Source organism: Cladosporium halotolerans (assembly GCF_011745625.1).
Source record: "Cladosporium halotolerans strain TM138-S3 chromosome Unknown Sca7, whole genome shotgun sequence".
NCBI classification, from domain to species: domain Eukaryota; kingdom Fungi; phylum Ascomycota; class Dothideomycetes; order Cladosporiales; family Cladosporiaceae; genus Cladosporium; species Cladosporium halotolerans.
In genome coordinates this window covers 250,158-266,421 of record NW_027191458.1, presented here as the reverse complement: position 1 = coordinate 266,421, position 16,264 = coordinate 250,158, and the positions used below count along the sequence as shown (strand labels likewise).

The 16,264-nt window shown below is 54.1% G+C and overlaps 5 protein-coding genes across 5 annotated transcripts; 2 read left to right on the top strand and 3 right to left on the bottom strand.

The window, feature by feature from the left end:
* Positions 1-1,671: 1,671 nt before the first annotated feature.
* Positions 1,672-3,118, bottom strand: WHR41_02833 (uncharacterized protein; the record flags this gene model as incomplete). The annotated part of the gene is made up of 2 exons (XM_069371439.1): positions 1,672-1,855; positions 1,914-3,118. 2 exons carry the CDS (start codon positions 3,116-3,118, stop codon positions 1,672-1,674), a joined length of 1,389 nt encoding a protein of 462 aa, XP_069231619.1.
* Positions 3,119-5,792: 2,674 nt separating this feature from the next.
* Positions 5,793-7,040, top strand: WHR41_02832 (uncharacterized protein; the record flags this gene model as incomplete). The annotated part of the gene is made up of 1 exon (XM_069371438.1): positions 5,793-7,040. One exon carries the CDS (start codon positions 5,793-5,795, stop codon positions 7,038-7,040), a length of 1,248 nt encoding a protein of 415 aa, XP_069231620.1.
* Positions 7,041-7,104: 64 nt separating this feature from the next.
* On the bottom strand, positions 7,105-8,170 carry WHR41_02831 (uncharacterized protein). The gene is made up of 2 exons (XM_069371437.1): positions 7,864-8,170; positions 7,105-7,806 (listed from the first exon to the last, which is right to left on the bottom strand). Exons 1-2 carry the CDS (start codon positions 8,047-8,049, stop codon positions 7,597-7,599), a joined length of 396 nt encoding a protein of 131 aa, XP_069231618.1. The 5' UTR covers positions 8,050-8,170; the 3' UTR covers positions 7,105-7,596.
* Positions 8,171-8,440: 270 nt separating this feature from the next.
* WHR41_02830 (uncharacterized protein) lies at positions 8,441-10,999 on the bottom strand (the record flags this gene model as incomplete). Its single annotated transcript, XM_069371436.1, has 1 exon — positions 8,441-10,999. The coding sequence occupies one exon, from the start codon at positions 10,997-10,999 to the stop codon at positions 8,441-8,443; it is 2,559 nt and encodes an 852-aa protein (XP_069231293.1).
* Positions 11,000-11,377: 378 nt separating this feature from the next.
* Positions 11,378-12,919, top strand: WHR41_02829 (uncharacterized protein; the record flags this gene model as incomplete). Its single annotated transcript, XM_069371435.1, has 1 exon — positions 11,378-12,919. The coding sequence occupies one exon, from the start codon at positions 11,378-11,380 to the stop codon at positions 12,917-12,919; it is 1,542 nt and encodes a 513-aa protein (XP_069231423.1).
* Between the last annotated feature and the right edge of the window lie 3,345 nt (positions 12,920-16,264).

Genomic DNA, 16,264 nt, shown 5'->3' with positions numbered 1-16,264 from the left:
CCAGCACCGCCCTCACCCGTTGCGTTGGACGATCCGAGTGCGAAGTGGCTAACGTCCAAGTCTTCAATGTCCCATTCCTGACTGTGAATGTACGGAGGCCGGCCCATCAACAGAGATCTCCATTTGTCTTCGGCATAGACAGCCCACCAGAGCCTTTTCCGAAGCCGTTTTTCCCAAGCTGGAATGGCCCACATCGAACACTCTGTTTGAACGCCAAGCGACATGGTAAGACCAACAAGCTTGCCGACCCATGACCACACGAAAGGCGTGTCAGATAGAGAGTATTCTCTTTCATCGCCAGGCTCTTTGTGCAGATAGAGCAAAGTCGCTTGGAGAACTGCAAGCTGAGGTCGATGGACCTCTTCTTGCAACTGTTCGTACACCAGCCTCCACATTACGCCGCTCGAAGGTGAGGTCTGCGAGCTCCATACAGCCAGATAGTCGTCTTCTGAGACGAATCTCAATGCAAGTGCATATATGGCTCCCAGGAGGTGTAAAGGGCATCTCTGCAGGGCTGCCCAGGACGGGAGAGGGTTTGTTGGCGTTATGCCTAGCTGCGAGCGAGAGATAACCGGAAGCATCGGGAAAACATGCTTAATGAAGCTGCAATTTGGTCAGTACTGAGGTATACATGGTTGCATGATGCATGACGAACTTACAGCGCAACAAGCCGTTGCCCATAAACAGGTGGCACGATGGCGTCCAATTCTTCGCGGGAGGCGATCTGCTTCTCGGGAAATTCGGTCTCTCGCTTCGCACTCTCGCGAAGTCTATCCGACTCGATCAAGAAATGAATCGGGATCTTGTGTGCGAACGGCACGCCGCCAGCATTCCGGTATTGCGAGTTCTGAAACGACCGACTGCCGAAGTCATCGAACTTACAGTGGCGTAACAACCATGGATCGGATTCTGAAGAGGCTCCGAAAAGTTGAGCAGAGATGCCTTCAATGCCTTCCAGGCTCTGCGAGAATTGAGTATTGATCTTGAGTTCTGCCTCGGAATTCTGTATGGCCGGCGTATGTTGGGCTGACCAAATGCGGTCACCGGTCTGCGAAGCAGAAGCAGCGGTGGCCGCACTTGCCGTGGGAGTCTGCGGCCACGGCTCGACCGACGAGCCTTCATGCTGGCTTAGAGAAGTAGGTGCTGGAGTTGTCTGGACATCATTCTCAGCTCCAGAACCGAGCCCTGTCTGCGATGTGCTGGAGAAGCTACAGGGCAATCTTGCTCGCTGACATTTCGAGCATGACGGGCCTTCGAGGACTTGACAGCGCGTTTTCGCTTCACGACACCTGTCGCATGGCTTGCTACGTTTCAAAGAACGATATTGTCTTGCTGGAGATGCTCGGGGCATTGCGTCGATGAGGTTTGATGTTGGGCGAAGTCCAGTTTCTTTGTTCGGCGTCCTCGCCGAAATGAGCCAACTTTCGGCGAAATTGCTCTTGGCTCAACCGATGACTTGCTGTGGCGTGGCATGCAATCAAAGCCGACCGCGTCACCTTGCTGTGAAAACGATCTTCTGCATGTGAAAAACATCCCGTGTGAGAAATTCCACATCGGCCATCAGTGTAATCTACCTATGAGATGGCAAAACGCCTGACCTTGTCCTGACGTGAAGTTGGGCACGGCCTGGCTTTGCGGTCTTGAGATGCGACAACAACAATGGCATCAACCTCAGATGTCATCTTGAGAACAGTGCTTCTCATTCTTACTGCGACGTCTCAAAGTGTACAGCTTCAAAGCACCAAAGCACGCTAGCCCAGCGACATAAGAAGCCCCTGCGAACACAATCAAGCCCGTGTACCCTACGCCGTCGCCGTGCACAATTTCGCCGGCAATGGGAACGCCAGTGAGAGCCCTACCAAAGAAGTTAGAACAGATTCAAGGCTTCTCCAATATGTGAATGATCAACTCACCCGATGCTAACCACAGTATAAACAGTGGTATAGTAGCGTCCGTACTCCCGCGTGTCGCACAGCTCGCCTACGCAAACCGGCACCAGGCTGATGTTGCTTCCGCTCGCGAAGCCAAAGACTACTGCAAAGACAATGGTCGCAGCCAAATTACCATTGGCCGGCAACCATATGGCCAACATGGCAATGGCGCAAAGGATGTTCGTAGCAATCATCGTGTTCAGCCGACCAAACTTGTCCGCAAGAAATCCCGGCAGCCATCGGCCTGGGAACGATCCCGCATTGAGATAGACGACCATTTGATACGCTTGATCTCTCGCGATGCCATGGCTCAGAGCATATGAGGCGACGTACTCCAAGCCGACGAAGAAGCCCCATTCGATGAAGAAGACTCCGGCAGCCATGAGAGCGACTGAAGGTATCAGCAGGATCGAAAAGTCGGGAAGGACGCTTCGCTTGCCTTTCGAACTCTGTTCGTGTCCGAGCGGGAAGTCTGGATTCGGTCGGATCAGAATACAACCAAGCGCCACAAGAACGATCGTGATCAGACCAACGGCCCTAGTCCCCCATGCGAAACCGATTCGACTCCAAAGGTGATCGAGCAAGAGAGGGAACATGATGCCGCCCAGGCTCCCTCCGGACATTGCCAGGCCAGTGGCTGCCCCTCGTCTTCTGTCAAAGTAGTGGCCGAGACAGGCCACGGGCACCACGAATATGATCGATGTAGCCGCGCCGCCAAATACTCCAATGACCACGAAGTACTGCCAATAGGCTTTGCAGAAGCTCAAGAGCACGAAGAAAGCGATGTACAGAACGAGCCCAGCCAAGAGAAGCCATGTCGGACCGTAACGGTCAAAGAGAGGGCCGATCTGTATCCCACCGAAGAAGGCCATGAAATTGTAGACACCAAAGATCCATCCAATCGAGCCGGTCGAGATCTGAGGCAACTGGGCAGAAGCAACCCGGGCCTGGTAGATGCCTATGCTGTTCATAAGGCCAAGACCGCCCATGATAGCCATGAAGCTACCAAACAGGACTGTGTATCCACGGCGTCCACCTTCGGGGACCTGATACTCTTTCTTGAGCAAGTTGTCTGGTATTCCTGAGTTGTTGTAGTCGCCCTGTCTCGAGGCATCGGCCGCGATTCCCCTTTCCACGGATGCGTCCCTTTGCGCCGAGAATTTTGCGTTGTCTTCAGTGTGAGGCATTGCCAGGGAAGAGAGATATATCAAAATTGCTAGTTAAGAAGTGAGTGAATGCGGATGTTGCCAGTGTCAACGAAAACAAGTCTAGCTAGTATGGTTCCCTACTTAAATACCTGCTTGTCAGGATGCTAATTCGGCGAACTTGAGGCAAGATTGATGCCTGCGATTCTGAAAGGCACATCATGCTCGAAATGAAAGCATTACTCATCAGTGTTGACTCTGCGATGCATTGCCCTGCTCTTGTCAAGATTTGTTCGGCGGTACTATACGTGTCGCCGATTTCGCCGAAAGGTTTCGCCGAATTTGTACCACACCTAAGCGCTCTGTTACGCTTAATACACACCTTTATATATCAAGGTGAATGCTGACTCGCTCTACAACGCCCGCTGTGTAAGCAATTCATTTGATGCATCGGAACGCTCCTGCGGTGTCAGCGCAACGTTTACAGTACCCAGCTTCATCACAGCAGCAACCTAATTGATCAAAGCTCACCTCTCACGAGACAACAACATGGACCCAAGCTTCACTACCGGACCATTTACGTCTCTAGCGATCACCTGCTCCTCAAACCCATCGCAGTCGATGACGAAGCATCCAATCTACCGACCAGGCAACGTCATTCCAGTATCGATCTCAGTGCACAAACACCGACCATTCGAAGCACTGTCGTTACACTGCTCACTAGTCGGTAAGCCTGACGCACCACTTCACTCAAGTCGATGCAAAATACTGACATTCCATCCAGGCCAAACCCGCGTCTGGTCGCAACCACCAGCCCTCCCCGACTTCTACCAAACAATGATCCACACACACCTCAGTCAATCCACCAACCCCTCTCACGCGCGCGGCCAAATCAACACCACCAGATCTGGAGACTCGACCACTATATCCGTCGGCTTCGTCTTGCCCTCTCTGGCTCCTTCCCATAACTCCAACCAAAGCAATCTCCCACCGTCCTGCGAAGCGGGCTCCCCGTACGTCGACCCCTGGGGCCGCCTCTACATGCAGCCGCTCATTGAATACAGCTTGCAGGCTACGCTTCGATACCGACGGCCGGGAGAGACAGCGGTGCAGACGGTCTCCGCCTCTCGGAGGATACAAGTCACGACTGCACCGCAGGATGAGCCACCGAGTTACGCGGAGAGCTCGCTGGAAAGGAAGTCTGTGACGGCGAAAGCAGATGTGAGAAGAGGGAGGTTCTCAAGGCTGTTTGCGAAGTTGAGGGTTGCTATGGAGGAGCCACCGCCAGTGGTTGGAAGGTCTGGTGGTGGGGGATTTGGGACTGTGGGACGGTTGAGATTGGGGTGGGAGACGGCGAGCAAGGCGTACGATGAGTTTGAAAGTGGAGAGCGGAGGGTGAGGGTCGAGTATTTTCTGGAGAGCCGGACGAGGTGGCGGACGTCGGTCAGGGAGACGGACCTCAACGAAGCGAGGGCTGATACAAATGAAAGGACGGAGACAAGACAACTGGGCAAGTTCGAAATCCGCGCCTCAGATCGAAACAATGTCAGCTTAGATGTTGACGAAACCGATGCCAGGAGCCATTCGGGAACGATACCAATTCCAATCGATGTGGCTGAAGGCACCGTGCCGACGTTCTCGAGCCAACTATGCAGCCGCGACTACACAGTAGTCGTGAAGGCAAAGGTGAATGGCATGCAACATGCGGAATTGGCATTGCGAGTACCGCTGCAGATTTGTGAGAGTCATCCTACTGACGGCGAGGGGATGGCTCCGGCGAAGATCAACGAATGCGAGGACAATTTTGCCCAAGAGGTGAGTGCTTCTATATCAAGAAGGATTTGGTGAATGAATGACCTTTTAGCTGACCTCCTCCAGATCCTGCCGAGATACGAAGACCATGGACTCAGCCTTGCGCTGTGAACGTGGACAGCACGTGGACATTACAGCCACGATTGCGTGCGTCAGCTTCATGCAGCGATGCTCCTCAACGCTGACGACTCACGACTTTCCTTGTTTTTCGGTTTCTGTCGCGGAGGATGTTGGATCTGAACAAAGACTTAAGATGCAGAGAAAAGTAACGACTAATTCACACTGAATTTGTACAATGCATGCTTTCATATCTGCACCCCATAACCATAACTGCAAGCATATCCGTTTTCCGGAACGAGCCGCACAACAAGGCCCACAAAAGCGTGCTATAATTGATTCAGGCTAGCTTGTGTTTCGCCATCCTGCCGAGCGCCTACTTCCTTCACGGGGAGGTGCGGGCGGCGATCGCAGAGCTAGTGGAGGGGCTCTCCATGGCCTCGAACTAGTACTGCCACGCCGTCGGTGTAAGCGGCGCCCACGCAAGCAAGGAGCCCGCGCCCACGCACGGCGCGAGAGGCGTGCGTGAGATACTTGTAGCTGCGGCTGTAGGGTGAGATCTCGCATACTGCTGTATACCTACAATTCTTGATTGCCGTTGCTGGTATTGTCGCGACTTGCGCTGCATATCTTGTTGGTTATCGGCGCAGGCTAGAGGCTCCAGGGACCACACCACACCACACCCATGCTCGGCTAGCGACAGGGCAGCGAAAACGGAGACCTCGCACCGCCTCAGACTACTGTACGCACCGCCCTGGCCGGGCCCGGACGAACCGCCCTCCAGACCCTACAAACCCACCCTCCTCACACGGCAGACGTCGCAAAAGCAACATATATATAGGCAGGCATGAGCGCCCCGACCGGCTCGCGGCCGCCCTTCAACCCCGTCGACACATCCTCCGCCAGCGAGGCGCTGCCGACCCACGCGCCCGACGATGTCGAATCCCCCTCCTTGAGCTCTAGCAATGCGCTCGCGCGCTTCGAGTTCGAACCCGGGCGCAGCAAGGAGGGCACGAAGGTGCTTATGGTAGAATGGGAAGACGACGAGACGACGCGGGACATCGCTGGAGACTGGGAGATCAGCTGGGAGGGCAAGAGGACTGTGTTGCCGGCTCGTGAGCAAGGAAACACAAGCAGTAAAGACGCGGACAACGCTGAGGTGCCGGTCAACAGGCTGTACTTTCTGCTTGGGGCGGGCGTCGCAGTGCCCACGGCTGTGAGATTGCAGAAGGGCGCTGTGACTTGGCGGACAAACCCTTTGCCGGCGATCTTCAGCCCAGAGTTAGGTGCTACGGCGCGCGCGGCGGGCAAGAAGGGCGTGCTGCACACGATCTGGGCAAAGAAGCGTTTGCAGGTGCTGCAGAAGGAGATCGATGCCGAGGCGAAGGAGAATGTCGAGGGAGTTGGGTTCCAGATGGCGATCGCGGAGAAAGAATGGATCGAAGGGAACTTTGGCGTCTTGTCCAAGCCTTCGACTATGACATTGCAAACACCGCCCTTCGCAGCTGCCGACCTGAACGGCCCCGCAAGCCCCAGATCACCCGGAGGAGGAAGGCTGATGGACAAGCTAAAAGGCTTGAAGATTGGTACATCCACAGAGGCACTGAGTCCCGGAGGCTCGTCCTCGAAACCTGCCCCCGAGCCGAGCGACTCTTTCAACCCGCTGAGCCCGGAGAGCTCAGACGTAGCAGTAGGCTCGTTCGGCGCCTTTGCCGCTCTAAAAGGCATGCCAGCGCCCTCGACTCTCGCCGCAAAGCCCGCCCAAGCACCCTCTCCAGCACCCCAGCTCAGCCAGCCCCAACAGCGCCGCATGCAAGCCCAGCGACCGCCAGACTCCTTCGCAGCGCAGCAGCGTCAAGCAGGGCTCGGATCACTCAACGCGCTTGGCACGAGCGGAGCCGGAGCAGGAGGGTTTACATCCTTTGAGGATACAGGATTCGCGCGACCTCCTGCGCCACAGCACTCCTCCAGCGGACAGGACGAAGACGACCTCTTCGCCCTGCCAATGAGCCCGCGTAGCCCTGAGATGACGAAAAGCCCCTTCTCGTTCGCGGCGAGCGACACGGGGCGGTATCTGAAGGAGAAAGCGGCTTGATAGTGTGGCATGCGGGCCGGATTTGGATGCAAAGACGATCTTGATGAATTTACGTGAAAGATGGTTTGAGGCGAAGGGGTTTGAGGCGCTAGGATAGATCTACGAATTAAGAAAGCCCTCCATTGTCAACGGTTTAGAAATGTGATTTCCCCAGTGATCGTGATTGTATGACTTTCCGATCTTGGCTGTGGGTGGCATCTCGCCGGGTTGCAGGGTGTCCTTTGAAAGCCGCACAAGTTCCCACTTCCATCGACATTTTGAGAGAGCTGTTATTTTGCAGTCTTGGACGCCCCCGGCTTCAATGCATCCGGCTTCCCCTCAGCCAGGGTCCGCAGCCTTTTATTAGGCAAAGCCCCAAGGACGGCAGCGAGCTTTTTGTCTTTACCATCTGAGCTCATGACAGATGCGCGCAACTTTAGATATGCCCAGTCATCTCGTAGCATGAGCACTCCCTGTTAGCTTCCCTCTCAATCATCTCGTCCCAAAACGCCCATCGCCTCGCTGGCATCATTCGAAAATTTCGTGAAAAGAGAACAAAAATCATAGAATGCTTCCTTCAAACCATGTGGCTCGGAAGCAAAAAGTTCGCGATCCCCTCTTTAATCGCATACTCGTGCTCGCAGCTGCCGCAGACCAGCTTGCCGTTCTGCACGTTCATCTCCATCAGCAGCGTGTGCAGGTCCTTCAGCGTCTGCGTCGGCTCGCCCTCTTCCGTCATGAAATCCTCAGAGTCAGGCGCGCTTTCGGGCAGGCTGGGGAGACCGAGCTAAGATTGTGTCAGTGTTCCGAAGTTTCGATTGACTTGGCTCTGAGAGGGCTTTACTTCTTGCGAGATCGTTTTAAGAACTTCCCAGTTGATCCGGGGTAGAAGATTTTGGATGAGCAGAGGGTTGATCTCGGCTTCGATTTGTTCGAGCTCGGCTTCCCTTGGGTGCAGGGGAAAGGCGGCCGGGTTGGTTTTGCAGGTTTTGCGGGCGCAGGTGAGGAAGTTGAGGGTGAGGAGCTTCATCTTTGGCGGCCTGGTATTTTGGTGCCGATGGAAGGATGCTTTTGATGTATGTGCCGGTCCAACAGTCTTTCCAGGTCAAAAATGCAATCTGCGCGTGTCGCTAACGTATCGATCGGGGTTTGGTATAGTCACTTTCTTTAGAAACTTTGCGGCGGCGAATCAGAGTGAAGTCTGTGCCAAGACTTGAGCTCAAATCGTCTCTTTATACCAACCTCAAGATCTACGACCGCTTTCTAGACACGATGATAAATACCCAGATTTCGAATAGGCTGAGTTCTGCTAAATGACATATCATCGTTAAAGCTATCGACATTAAATAATTACAAAGTGGTCACGCTAGAGCGCTCGAGCGAAGCAATAGTAGTAGGGTATCATCAGTACAGAACAAAGCTCAAACGTCCACATCCCCATCCAGAAGATTGGCATCCTCTACCGCCGCAGTTTCCGCCTCCGTGATCCACACAGGATCCAGCGGCGCCACCAAGCTTGGGTTCACAAACCGCATGCTGGTGTCGCTGCTGGCGTCTTTGCCTCGAGCTCTGCCGTCTCTGCCCCACCTATTGCGGACACTCTCAGCATCTGCCCACGGATTGCGATCGGGGCTGAGATAACCCGAGGGCACGGGGTTGTCCGGCTCGTCCTCGTACGCAGTCTGCTCTGCCCTACGCACACTTCGCAAAGCGATGAAGCGGAGAAGCGGCTTGTAAGTGTTGCCATAAGCGATCGACATCCAGATCGTGCCGATAATAAGCGGCACCAGAAGCAGGCTGCGAGGGATGGCGCCGCGAAGAATGAGTTGGCCGGCAGTCGTGATCTGGAAGAAGACGAGGCCGACGAAGATGCGGTCGCAGATCATGCCCCAGCCACGGCCGGTCGAGTGCTGCTGGTGATCCATGGCGTAGAGAAGTTGGTACTTGTACACAAAGTGACCGAGCGCGAAGTATGCGGACCCGGCGAGTAGAATGCGCCAGGATGAGTGCAAAACGCTGTACACCATGCAGATAATGTACACGAGGAGAGAAGTCGGCAGGTAGAACCCATAGCTGAAAGTCGGCGGTTGCACGAGCTCTGCATAGTCGCGCGGAGTCTTTGCGCCCATTAGATAAATAGGGTAGAGCACGACGCTACCAAACTCCAATAGCCTGAAAGGTAGCAGGCCCAGGCCCTGCAGGATGATGAAGTTGACGTAGAAGCCGAGTAGCTTTTGCAGAGAAACTGCAAGGGTGATGGCGACTCTTCTAAAGTCTCGAAGGGCGTCTCCGAACCGCTCGAAGAATTGGTAGAATTGAGAGAAGGTGCCCAAAGCAGTGAAGACGACGAAAAAATTGATGAAGACGAACAGGAAGTTCTTCGAGATGGCCGACAGCTCCATGTCACCCAGCGAGATCCATCCTTGGTACCACGAAAGGTAATAGTACATGTAGGGCACAAGAACCATAAGCAGCGAGGCAATGAGCGTAGGCAGCTGAGCAGCCACGAGCGATTTGATATTCTTATGAGCGTCCAAGAATTCGGCCAGCTGCGGAAAAACCTTGCCAATGGTATCTGTGTTTAGCAATCCGGCGACTGGGACAAGGATGATCGACCAGAAGATGGACAAGAACAGAATACCTAGTGTGACCGACCACGATCGAATCATGCGGCTGCGGCGCGGAAGGTAAGTATTCCGCCACATGACCTCTGACGGCGCAGGACTAGGGTTGGCAATAAGCTGAAGTGGCGACGGATCAAGTACTGCCTGAATAGCCATCTGGCAAGCTGCCACAGAATCCATAGTGACGAAGGCGATCGGTGTTGCGGGATACTCTTTCTCACGGAGACGCTTAATCTCGGCATCAGCCTCTCGCAACTTTTCCTGGTAATAATCGATCGCGTCGACCTTCCGACTTTGCAGGCCGAACCGGCCGTACCAGATCCTCGTTTTAGGACGCAATTTCGCATACGGACGAACATGCGGCTGTCCGTCAACAAGGACCAGCCGCTCGTGCTCATCTGTGTTTTCCTGCTCGAGTTCCGGCACACCATCCGCCGTCGGGGCTGGAGGTGGAGGCTGCGCAATCGGCAAAGACTCCAGATTCCGCTCTACCGTCCGAAATCCCATATGGACTGCGTAAGCCTCTTCGAGTCGCCTCATGGTGTTTGTCCGATTCGTCATAGCCGTGTCCAGCTCTTTCCAATCCCGACATATTGTTACGCTATCCACCTTACCAATGTCCAGACTTTCAATAAACTCCTTGATCTTTTCCTCTTCCTGAAGATGGGCAGGAATTCCAGATAGCCGTATTGTCCGGTCGGTGACAGTGGTCTGAGACCCGAGGTAGTCTTGACGAACTTCGATGATCTTGCGGGTGTACGCAAAAACCATGTAGACCGCAATGCCCGTGAACAAATACGCAAAAGCGACATACATCCAGAGATAGTCGGTCTCGAAGTCGTCTGGAAAGCCCGGTACGGTGTAGTTGTGCGAATGGACGTCGAAAAGATTGACAGAGCGACGCATGTCGTTGTGATGCTTTTCCGTGCTGTTATGATCGGTGTCATTCCCGGGCAGGTCGTCGTCGTCTTCGTATGCATCGTGGACTGGCTTGATGACGATGAGAGAAAAGAACAGAGTGATGAAGCAAAACTTCATGGCCATCTTGAAGAACGCAAGAAACGCATATGCATCCAAGCCCGCAGACGCAAGGACCTGCTGGTCGGTGATCCTCCATAATGGTCCTATCCATCCAAACATCGTATCCGGAAGCTCTGGTAAAGCACCAGCGTCCAGATGCTTTTTGCGCGCCGCGTAGAGACCCGGCCATCGTGTTCTGAGGATGCAGAAGGCGAAGAATGCTCCGATTCCAAGTGCCAGCGAAAGGGCGATTTGGATGGAGGTTTCGCGCGTGGTGGACGCCCCAAGAAGGTCTCGGTATCCTGGGGCGTGATCGTCCAGCATGTGCAGGTCCATTTTGAGGTATGGGGACCAAAGCGGCGCTTCTGGCGCGCGTGGGAGGAAGACTTCACTTGTGCGCTGCGAAGATGCGCTGGCGACTATGCTGAGGCATCCATCGCTCGGCTCGGTGACAGTGCTGCTTTTGCTTGAAACGCTTGAGGGAAAACGGTAGGCCCTGAAGAGTCCGCATCTAGGCCTCTAACCATCCGTGCGTGCATGATGGCACGGGGCTCTAACGTCACCGGGAAAGCGGCACACTCGGGGCTGTAGTCCGCCGTACCTAGGTAAATCGCGCTGCGCGTCTTGCTATCTCACGCGATGGAGTGGGCTCCTTCCATTCTCTCTCTCCCCTCTTCTCTCCCACGGCGAGCATCTGAGCACCAAACACTCATGATGGCTCTGCCTTCGTCGCCTCCACTTCCATTCGAAGATCCTCCTTCGTCACCTCCATTGTTACCTACGCTCAGCGATATCTCATTCACAGCGAATGCGGGGCGCAAACGCCTGCATTCGGATTACGGCAGCTTGAGTAGCGATCCTCTATTCTCCGAGGATACGTCCGAGTTCGCGTTCCACGAAGATGAGGAGCAACCAAAGCGCAAACGGATGGTTAAAGGTCCTTGGTGGAACATGGCACGGAGATCGAGGCATGACTTACGCAGGAGCATGATCAAAAAGGATGGATTTAGGAATGTCGACAGTGGTGTTTGGATGGGAAGTGACGACAGTCTGGAAAGCTTTGGTTCCGAAAGGAGCAGACATGAGCACCTGGCTCGCGAAGAGGTTGTCAAGCAGCGCTCAAGGATTGACGCGACAGAAGATGACCCAGAAGGTTTCGCAGCAAGGGTCGTACAGGGCTGTGTGGACAACGGCAAGGAAATGATCGATTTATCCGGTATCGGGTTGACCTCAATTTCAAGCGCTGCTCTTCTGCCCCTACATCAAATGATTCGGCATGCTCACGACGACCTCACACAACCACCGAGTGAGGATCAATACTCTTGTTTTACGCCCTCGATACAACTCTTCCTCTATGGCAACTTGCTCTCGTCTTTGCCAGCTGAGCTTTTCAAGTTGCGAAACATAACAGTCTTGAGTCTGCGTAACAACAGCCTCGAAGAGCTTCCCGCGGCTATTACCCAGCTTAACAGACTGACGGAGCTTAACGTTGCCGGGAACAGACTAAATCACCTACCTTGGAGTGTACTGGATTTGCTGCGTTCAACAGAGGACGTTTGCAAGGTCAGCCTGAGGCCAAATCCCTTCCGGGTACCTAAGGTCACTATCGACAAGGACTCATCCAAGCTCATGCAACTAGATGAGCAGCTGGGTGATGACCAACACCCTGCTGCTTCAGCAATTTCCAAATCATTAGAAGCTAGATTTCTGAGAGGCCGCCAAACACTCAACGGCGGCGATGAAGATGCCACTCCCAAAAAGAAGCGCAACAGTCGAGAGCAGCTCATTTTCCTAGCACCATCTCGAATTCGATTTCTGGACAGCGAAGGCTCAGTCGTCCGCCCCTCAATGACTGCACATCCGAGTGGGGAGATCGATTGGGAGGCACCAGTCCTCGAACCCCAATCACCACCGGTTACTCAGGCCAGCACCACCGCGCCATCCTTGTTCGAGCTTGTGCTCCGCTCGGCGCAAGAGAGCTACGATCTTCGCGACGTAACAGCTTTGCTGCCGCTTGACACACCTTCCACCGTCTCTCGAGCACTTGAGCAAGCCGCCAGAGGTGTCGAGTACGGGAATGACCAATGCTCAACATGCAGAAAGCCCTTTGTGATGCCGAGGGCGGAGTGGCTTGAGTATTGGTTCCATGGCCACGACTATTACAATCTGACCCAAGATGCCATCCTCCCTTTCAAGCGGACGGCCTGCAGTTGGGCTTGCGCCCAAGTCACATCTGTAGGCACGGCGTTCTGTTGATTTACATCTTGTGAGCAGATGTAACTTTTGATGAGATCATCCCTTGGTGTGTTCTGTCGAAAGAGCAGGCATTCAACGCGAGTGGTTTGGAGTCGACTCGGCTTTGGATTATCATTATCGAGCGTATACCCTATAGACCATTGTTTCTAGCTCAAGGGGCACCATTGCCTCTCCCTTGTCCATTGCGGAGACCAGCGGCCTCATAGCCTCAAGTCTTTGATCTCCAATCGCCACTCAAGTCTCGCCGCGGCTGCCCAGTGACTCTGTGAATCCCCAGAAGCTTGTCCTGTTCGCGACAGACTTTGCGATCCGCTTGGGGGTGCGCTCGTTTCACTTTGTAGACGCCTCCATATGGCGTGGGTTTACCATTCAACAGCACGGCAGCGCGCCCCGCCTCTTCCACACTCGGCAAATCAACGAAGCAGTAGCATTGCCCTGTTGCTGGGATGCGCTCGTCGCGATGGGCTGGGAGGATACGCTTGCTGACGGCTTGGATGTCGTGCCCTTCAAATAGCTGTTGCATTTCACGATTGACGAAGGATTGATTGGAGATGTCGGACAAGCCGCCGACGAATAGTCGACGTCCTTCGTCGACAGGCTTCGTCCAGTGATCGCGGGCGTCTGTGCGGGTCCATCGATCGAATGCGAACGTCGGAACTTTCGATGATTTATTGGGGAGCTCGATTGTGCGCCACCTGCCGGACTGATCTTCTGTTTTCATTCCACCAATGCGTTGCTGACGTTTGCATGTATTGCGATTCACTCTGATAGGTCTTCCGCGAACGAGAACGCCTTGAAGACGCTGCAGCACATCGTCTAGATCTTCACGATCGGCGAGGTCAACGAAACAATATGAGGGGTTTCTGCCAGAGAACGGATCGATCGCCATGTCGAGTTTGTCACTGATTGGATTAGCTTAACGCTACAATTGAACTATTAGAAGCGTACATGGCGATCCTCTTTTCCTCAAATATCTGAAGGATTTCTTCGGGTTGCACCTGATACAGCAGGCTCCCAATGTATATTCTGTCACTCATGGCGCGGTTGGGCGAATCGGAGGATAAGTGTTCCGTTTTCGTAATCATAGTGATGTGGAGATCTAACAGGTGGCCAATGAGCCAATTCATACAGCACAGGTCGTGCATTTCTTGCCGTTTGCTGCCAACCGTTTGCGTTCTTGCGTGTCAATCAATTGTCTTTGTTCCCAAATTAAGCTTTCAGTAGCACGCGCGCGCACGAGCGTGCGGCTACTCCCGTGCGTTCCCTCAGCGCGCTTAGCGTTCTAAAAGTGGGGCTGTCGCGAAAAAGTCGCGATCGGCGCGCAGAGCTTCAAGGTTTCAGGTCGCAGGCCGACGCCGAGCTCACTTCACAGCGGATTCGAATATCCTCTTTGCCGTGGCATGAAACCGCCTTGACAACCAACTGACGGCAACGCTGCTGTCGCCAACGACGTTGCCAGCACAGAAGCCGCAATGGCTCCTCAAAAACGCAACGATGAGGATCAATTCCGCTTCATCGTCAAGATTATGCCGCCCCGCCGGCCGACAAATTCACTCTTTAGGCGATTCCAGCAACCGAAGGTTGAAGAACCTCTGCAGGTTATAGCAGTGCCCACTCGAGCTAGTGAGACTTTTGCCGACGTCTGGAAACATATTCGGGAGCGATACGAGCGCAATTATGGGAAAGAGGAAGTTGCAAAAGGATGGTTTCACAAGCTCCAAGACCGTTTCGGCGCCGACATCGACTCGCACGACGGGGTTGGAGAACTCGGATACTCCTCGAAATCTCCAAAGGAGGATCTGGTGCTCGTCATGCTGCAGAACGCCATCGACCGCGACGGCTCTGTCCCAGACACTTCTGGCCTGCGACCGCCGGGCTTTTCAAGGCCAGAGTTGACCTCGGAGCAACAAGAGCAAGTCAAGCGCCGCAAAATACAGCAGGAACGCTATGGTGCCTCATTGGACGAAGTGGACGAAGACACGCCTATAGAGTCGCATGAGAGGAGCATGGGACCTGGCAGTCCCGAGCGAAACGAAGCAGATGAAGGCAGCCGCAAGGTGGATGCTGATGGCTTCGCTGTTCCTGCGCTTCCTGGCGTTTCTAGTCGGAAAAGGAAACGACCTCAGCGGAAACGTGACGACGTCATTCAATCGAGTATGGAGGGCGAGAACGAAGAGGACATTCTTGTCTCCGGCTCGCAGGCACCGCAAGGCGAAGAGGAGAGCGTCCCAAACAGCTTTCCGGAAAACACGCATCAAACGCGCTCTCGCGATCTACAGTCTGTACCCGTAGATGCTGCTGCGGGTACTTCCAACGCCGGTGCAGAACGATTTCGAGCATCGACTGCTGGTCCGGAAATTCGCAGGGACGTGTCGCCTGTCGTCAGTCGACCGCGGCTACAGAAGCAGACGCTCTCAAAGCTGCAAGCTACTTCTGAATTGGCGAGCGCTGATGATCAAAACGACCGAGCTCAGCCGCGATCTCCTACACCTGTTTCTGGCAAATCTCATACTTTCACCCAACAGCCACCCGAGTCTGCTCAGCGCCCAAAGCCTACGCCATCTGGAGTATCTTTAGCAGCCGCAAGTACGCAGAGTCAACTGAATTTGCAGCGAGAAAATTTGGAGGACGACGAATTTGATCCCATCGAGGACGATGATCTTCTTCAGGGAATCGCAGGCGAAAATGATTTCGACGACCTCTCGTTCGACCCACCTCCTCCAGAGGAACAACCCCTCAGTACTGCTCCATCTACCGCGAAGAAAGACCAAGGCAAACTTAAAAAGGTTCAAAAGATGATTACTTTGACACCAAAGCCAAAAGGATCGGAAAATTTACCTGGTACTCAGGGATCATCTAGCAAGAACCCACGGTCTCATCAAGGACCGAAGAGCTTTTGGTCGACTGAGGAAGATACATATATTCTCAAAGGCTTTCGCCAAGGCCTCAGTGCGGCAGAGATAGTCAGAACATTCGAGATCCAGCACCGCACGACGAGTGCTGTGCGCAGCCGGCAAGCTTTGTTACTGAAGCAGAACCCCGACATCAAGCTCTTGAAAGGTGTCAGTGAAGCGCCCAGTGACTACAGCAGTCCTGGCCCAGGATCTGGTCAAGGGCGGAAACCTTGGCCGCTCGGCGACATTCAGGTCATGAATCGTGCCATAGCCGATGGTTACGATGCTCTCGAGATCAAGGACACTCACTTTCCGAAACGTTCCGAGGATTCAGTCTACCGTAAAGTGTTAGCCTTGCAAGACCAAGCGTGGAAAAATGCGGAAAAGAATCCTTTGTTTCCACAAAACCATGCTCAACTCGAGGGCTGGACTTTGAAGGATAGCTGCAAGC